This window comes from Poecilia formosa, unplaced genomic scaffold, assembly GCF_000485575.1.
Source record: "Poecilia formosa unplaced genomic scaffold, Poecilia_formosa-5.1.2 Scaffold92, whole genome shotgun sequence".
NCBI classification, from domain to species: Eukaryota; Metazoa; Chordata; class Actinopteri; order Cyprinodontiformes; family Poeciliidae; genus Poecilia; species Poecilia formosa.
In genome coordinates this window covers 2,073,480-2,074,174 of record NW_006800031.1, presented here as the reverse complement: position 1 = coordinate 2,074,174, position 695 = coordinate 2,073,480, and the positions used below count along the sequence as shown (strand labels likewise).

The 695-nt window shown below is 38.7% G+C and overlaps 1 protein-coding gene across 1 annotated transcript in view; it reads left to right on the top strand.

Annotated features, from left to right (window-relative positions):
- Positions 1-695, top strand: part of tut7 (terminal uridylyl transferase 7) — a 15,578-nt gene extending 14,883 nt beyond the window's left edge. Inside the window, exon 29 of the mRNA XM_007557892.2 lies at positions 188-695. Within this exon, the coding sequence (XP_007557954.1) occupies positions 188-246 (59 nt within the window). The 3' untranslated portion in view covers positions 247-695. The remainder of the gene's footprint in view (positions 1-187) is intronic.

Sequence of the window (695 nt, the reverse complement as noted above, 5' to 3'; positions counted from 1 at the left end):
AGAGAACATGATTTGTTAATTAATTGTTCTTGGATTTAAGAGTAAAAAAATAAACCCATTGTGAATCTAGTTGTTGAATAGTGTGTGTGCATCTGCCTTGTCTTTTTTTTTTTTTTTTCATTTAATCTTGTCTGGATAAAATTATACTTGCACAAACCTTAACATCCGCTTTCTGGTGTTGTCTTAGGTAGCTTAGCTCGTCGAAATTTAGGTCGTTCTGGTCCAAGGAAAAACCCAGAGGAGTGAGAAGGGCCACTGGACACTCAGATCACAGGATTTCTGCTGTTGTCGCCGCAGACTGCATCCCAGATTCGGGGGAAATCCTTAAATCTGAATGGTACTACTGGGCCATAGGGTGCCCATTAAAAAGCCAAAGCCTGGACATCAAGACTTGAAGCCATATAGGGCCTTTTTATGTGTGTTTCCTCCTCAGAGGAGCTTTTAAAGCTTTTGTTTTATCAAGAGAAGCCATTATGCATGTCCAGTGTCTCTGTTTGCATTCAGGGTTTTTTGTTTACACTGCAGTCCAATAATAGCAATTTCAGATCCCTCTCCCAAATTCCCTTCATGATGGTGGGTTACGCAAATACTAAAGTATTGTTTCTGCTCAAATTAATATGAAGAATGTTGATGATCTACTCAGCTGGATTCGCAAACATTGTTTCAAACTAAAATCACTATGTTATGAAACATTG